We start from the raw sequence: 5,083 nt of genomic DNA, 5'->3' as shown, positions 1-5,083 counted from the left end.
AATTATATATAAGTATAATTTATTAAAGCTTCATGTTTAAATTCGTGTAACTAACTGTATATAAACATAATCAAATAAAAGATAAACATCTCATTTCGAAATATAAAAATCTAAAATATAATTAAGATAATTATTGTGTTCTAATAAAACAATTAATTATTATCTTTATAAAATTTGATATTATTAAATCAAATATAAATTACTTTGTTATTAAATTTAAATTAAATTATAAAAAATTGAATTAAAAAAGTACACAAAAAAAAAGAATTTTTAAATAATTAATTTGATACTAATATATACTAATAGGTTAGTCAAATTTTTGTGATATCTTCAAATTATCGTTTTTTCAAAATCATATAAGACCATATTATAATATCGACTGAGATAAAAAATAAAACGAAATACTAAAATCAATATATATATCTCACTACGTTGTGCGAGTACCTTTTTGATACTATATTATAAAACGTTTGATAAAACCTTTAAAAACCATTTTTTATGCATAAAGTACTGTTTATTTATGCATATTAATTAAAATTTAAGATTACAAATAAACTGTGTGCAAGTACAATTTATTAAAACTTCATTTTCGAATTCACGTAACTAACTACAAATAAATATAGTCAAATACAAGATAAACATTTCATTTTAAATATAAAAAATCTAAAATATAATTAAAATAATCATTAAATTCTAACAAAATATTTAATTATTTTTATTATTAAAGTTATATATTATTAAATCAAAAATAAATTAGTTATTAAATCTAAATTTAGTTATAATAAAAAAAATTGAATCAAAGAAATTACAAAAAAAAGTTTAGATTGTTAATTTGATATTAATATTGATATATTTAGATTTAGATTTTTTATTCAAAAATAAAAACATTATCACTTTTCTCAAAACTACATAAATCGTTTTATAACATCTATAAAGACAAAATAAAATGAAATATTAAAATCGAGATATATATCCTTGTATTGCATAAATATATTTTTAGTATATATAAATATTGGTAAAATATTATTAAATAATGAAATAAATTTAATGGTGAAATAAGTTTAATTTGTTATATTAAATAGTATAAGCGTTTATAATGAATTTAATGAGATATACTAATTAATTAAATAAATAAATATGAGGCAGAAATTGTCCATTTTAACCTTCTAATAAACGTACCTAAAGTCAGGGAGTGGGACGATGCATGTCACGTGCTCCTAAGAGACTCCGAAGGCTGCTACACCCGAGGTTAGTTGGAGCCTTGATGCGGCCATATCTGACCGTCCACTTTACATCCAACGGCCAACAATTGATCTCCACTAATCTACAAAACTTTTGAAAAAACAAAATGAAAATGATTAAAGAAACAAAACCCAGCGATAGGGTGGAAAATATGCAACAAAACCACAACCCCCACTTCTTCTCCTTCCTGTCAACACAACTCTCACACAAACAAGAACACAGAAGAGGCAGAGCAAAGATCCCATTTCCCCCCAGATTAAATTACAAAAAACCCCCTTTCCAATTTGAATCCTTGAAACCCTAAATTGATTTCAATCCTGCAGAAAGAATCCCCTCCATTTTCCACCATTTTCTGTTGTATATTCACATAGTTTTACTCTTGCAATCCCTTCCTCATATTTATCTTCCATTCTTTATTGAATACAGGGTGATCTGGAGGATTTCTTGCTCTTTCTAGCTTAGATCCTCAAGTGGGTGTTCTGTATTTTTTTTTTTTTGTAATTTGTGTTCTTAGTTCATCACAGAAATTGGGTTTTCAAGAAATGTTAGAACTCTTGATTTTGGGAAGATAAAGATTGAAGCTCTGCTGTTCTTGTAATGTCCCTCATCTTTACCTTCCATTCTTTGTACTTTTTTCATCTGGGATTTTGTTTGATTTGTATTTTTTTCTCATGTTCTTCAATGATTTTGAAATGCAGGGTTATTTCCAAGATTTGATGCTGTTTTTAGCATAGATCCTCACGTGGGTATTCTGTATTTGTATATATATTTTTGTTCTTGGGTGTTATTATCATCTGCTAGGGTTCATCACTGGAATGGTGTTTTGATTTGTTTATCAGAGATAAAGATTGAAAGTTTGGCGTAATGGATAAGTTACAGTGGGGGAATAGAAAGAGACTGAGATGTGTAAAGGTCAAAGAGTCAACAGTTATGAATGGGAAATCAGATGGAAATGGAATTGTTGTGAAGAAGAAAATCACATCTCAACGTGTTGATCGAAGGGTTGTTAATGAACAAGATTCTCATCATCCTCTTCCTCCTCTTCATGCTTCATCTCCTCAACGTCTCAATAGGTAAAACAAAGTTTATCCATGGAAACCCCATCTCATTTCTTGATTACTAACCTCAAATTCAGCTTAAATTGCTCCTAAATCTTGTATTTGGATGATTAAAACCAAAACCCTAGATCTTTGGCCCTTGGCAGCTGGTAGAATTTGCAGAGATCTATGGAGTTTTTTCAACTTTTCTTTCTATTTTTTGGTATTTTATTGATTAAAAAGCGAAAAGAGAACATGGGTTCTGTTCGGGTGCAGAGAAAACCATAGGACAAAAGATAAAGTTTGGTGCTTTTTCTTGATGGGTGTTTGGCTTTCTTGAAATGCATCTATAAAGCCTTTTTGTGTGGGAATTTTGGTGAAGAACACAATCCATATATACAAATAGGACACCAGGATTTCGACGGGTTTTACATTTTTCATTAGATCTTAGCTAATTTTGCACAAAAAAGATAGAAAAACATAGTTTTTGTGGGTTGTTTCTTGCTTTTCTGATTGGTTTTAGGGTCACCAACAGGAAGATAATGTCGGCATTATCGTCACCGGAAAAAGAAGATCGGTACTACTCGACACGGGGATCAGGAGCAGGATTCGACGACAGTAGCAGCAGCAAGAAGGTGTTGAATGTGGATGCAAAGAAAGAGAGCAAAAGGGCAGTTTGGCCCAAACTGTTCACCACATTATCAAGCAAAGAGAAAGAAGAAGACTTCATGGCTATGAAAGGGTGTAAACTGCCTCAAAGGCCAAAGAAAAGGGCCAAGATGATTCAAAGAACCTTACTTGTAAAATCACTTAATCACTCCTATTTTCCTTCTTGACAGTTCTTCAAATCATGGGTTCGCTCTGATTCATTCAAGATTTGCTTGATCTGAATTTTGGTGGTTTGTCTGCAGTTGGTTAGTCCAGGAGCATGGCTATCTGATCTATGCCAAGAAAGATATGAAGTTAGAGAGAAGAAGACTTCCAAGAAGGTGGTTAACCCTTTTGGTCAAATCTGTAACTAATTATGCTATCAGATCATGGTTGCAAACCCTTCTGCCAAATCCAAAAACAGACTTGGAATATATTTTCTGAAAGTTGTGCATTTGCTTTCTGATTTGGAACCTTTGTGGGCCAGAAATGATGCAATGCTAACTTGTACCTTTTGGAATACATGTTGTATATTGTGCTGTAATGAGTTGTACAATGGTTTTTGCAGAGACCCAGGGGATTGAAGGCAATGGGAAGCATGGAAAGTGATTCTGAATGAGATTTGGAGGGAAAAAGAATACTGAATTTGGGTAGGTTTTTGTTAGAAATTGAAAAGAGAAATCTATCTTTTTTTCCCAATTGTTATTTGTTGGCTCTTCCCAATATATTTTAATCATATATGTACTTTTAATCGCTAGCTGTTAATACTTCGAATTGTGTTCGAAATTTCGTCTACGTGATTCATAAGATTAGTCATCATCTCATACGTATGTCGTATCAGACGAATCTCATTTTCTGAAAACGGGCATTACCCGCAACAAAGATTAATTAAACAACCAAAAGGTCTTTGGCACAGCGGTATATGATACTTTGGCCTCCTAGGAGGTCAAAAGTTCAAACTTCATCAAATGTAAGAGTGTGTGAGTTTATGTTTTTTTGGGTAACCGTGAATATTCAGGTCAATTTACGTGCATCGGCTAATCCTCAGATGGTCATGAATGATTTGAAGTTATTGCAAGTGAATTTAAAGACTTTTATAACGTCTAGATTCAAACTCGGGTAAGATGATTAAAAAAAGCCATTTATTTTCCATGAGGTGAAGGTGTTAGATTTTTATAAAAGATTTGAGGGTTGTTTTTGACATATGACCAAATCTTGGAGGGTGTGGTTTGGTGGAACAATACTCTTGAGCCTTTGATCCAATTAGTTTACCTTAACCCAATTCATGATATTTGATTAATACTCTACAAGCCTCGTTAATAGTCGTCGTGGATCAAGACTAGTGTTTCATATCACGTTAAACATGTGGTAGGTCATGGTTCAATCAACGACGATGGGTTTTAACGTCTTAGACGTTGATAGTTTCATAACCTTAAATATGTTTACATTTTCTACAGTTTAAAAATAAAAATTAGACTCGTTAGAACAATTGAATGACATTTTTGACCTTTTATTGATTTTTTTTTATCTTTTACCTAATCAAAACGATTTTGGTTCATATGGTTTTGATCGGGTAAAAGACAAAAAAATTGATAAAAGGACAAAAATGCCCCTTAAAGAATTTTTTAATGACTATTAGAGAGAGAGATAAATCCAAACGTTTTTGTAAACCATGATGGTCATATTGTAATTTGAAAACTGTAGTAATGAAAAGTGTTATTTCCGACAAACCACAAGGACCAAATTTGTAGTTTACTCTATGGGTGTTTGCGGTGTGGTGCGGTTTATACGGTTTTGTCCCTATCACACTTTATGCCTCAAAATCCAATAATTACAAGTTTAAAAATACATTATAAAATCAACGATAAAGTAACCACAGTTCAAGAAGATAATAAACTCCAATATATCTGATTCGTAAATACATATTGTATAATTATAAGTATTACAAAATTATTGAGTTGATTTATTAATATCGACAATCAGATCAAACTCAAAGTCCAAAGTACAAAATCCAAGAGGATATTTTGCAAATCAATTCATTCGTACAAGCCATTAAAACTGTCGATTTCATTGTTTATTTTAGTGAATTTTTTTCATGAAATTATTTAATATGATGAAATTGTTTCAAATAATTCATTTCAAATAATTATGTACAT

The 5,083-nt window shown here is 30.8% G+C and overlaps 1 protein-coding gene across 1 annotated transcript; it reads left to right on the top strand.

Moving 5' to 3' along the window:
• The first annotated feature begins 1,393 nt into the window (after positions 1–1,393).
• LOC112519501 lies at positions 1,394–3,688 on the top strand. The gene is made up of 6 exons (XM_025127654.1): positions 1,394–1,836; positions 1,941–1,984; positions 2,082–2,315; positions 2,815–3,079; positions 3,191–3,268; positions 3,496–3,688. The coding sequence occupies exons 3-6, from the start codon at positions 2,107–2,109 to the stop codon at positions 3,544–3,546; spliced, it is 603 nt and encodes a 200-aa protein (XP_024983422.1). The 5' UTR covers positions 1,394–1,836; positions 1,941–1,984; positions 2,082–2,106; the 3' UTR covers positions 3,547–3,688.
• The last annotated feature ends 1,395 nt before the right edge of the window (positions 3,689–5,083 follow it).

This window comes from Cynara cardunculus, assembly GCF_001531365.2.
Source record: "Cynara cardunculus var. scolymus isolate 2C chromosome LG 10, CcrdV1, whole genome shotgun sequence".
In the NCBI taxonomy this organism is placed as follows: Eukaryota; Viridiplantae; Streptophyta; class Magnoliopsida; order Asterales; family Asteraceae; genus Cynara; species Cynara cardunculus.
This window is presented reverse-complemented; position numbering and strand designations above follow the sequence as displayed.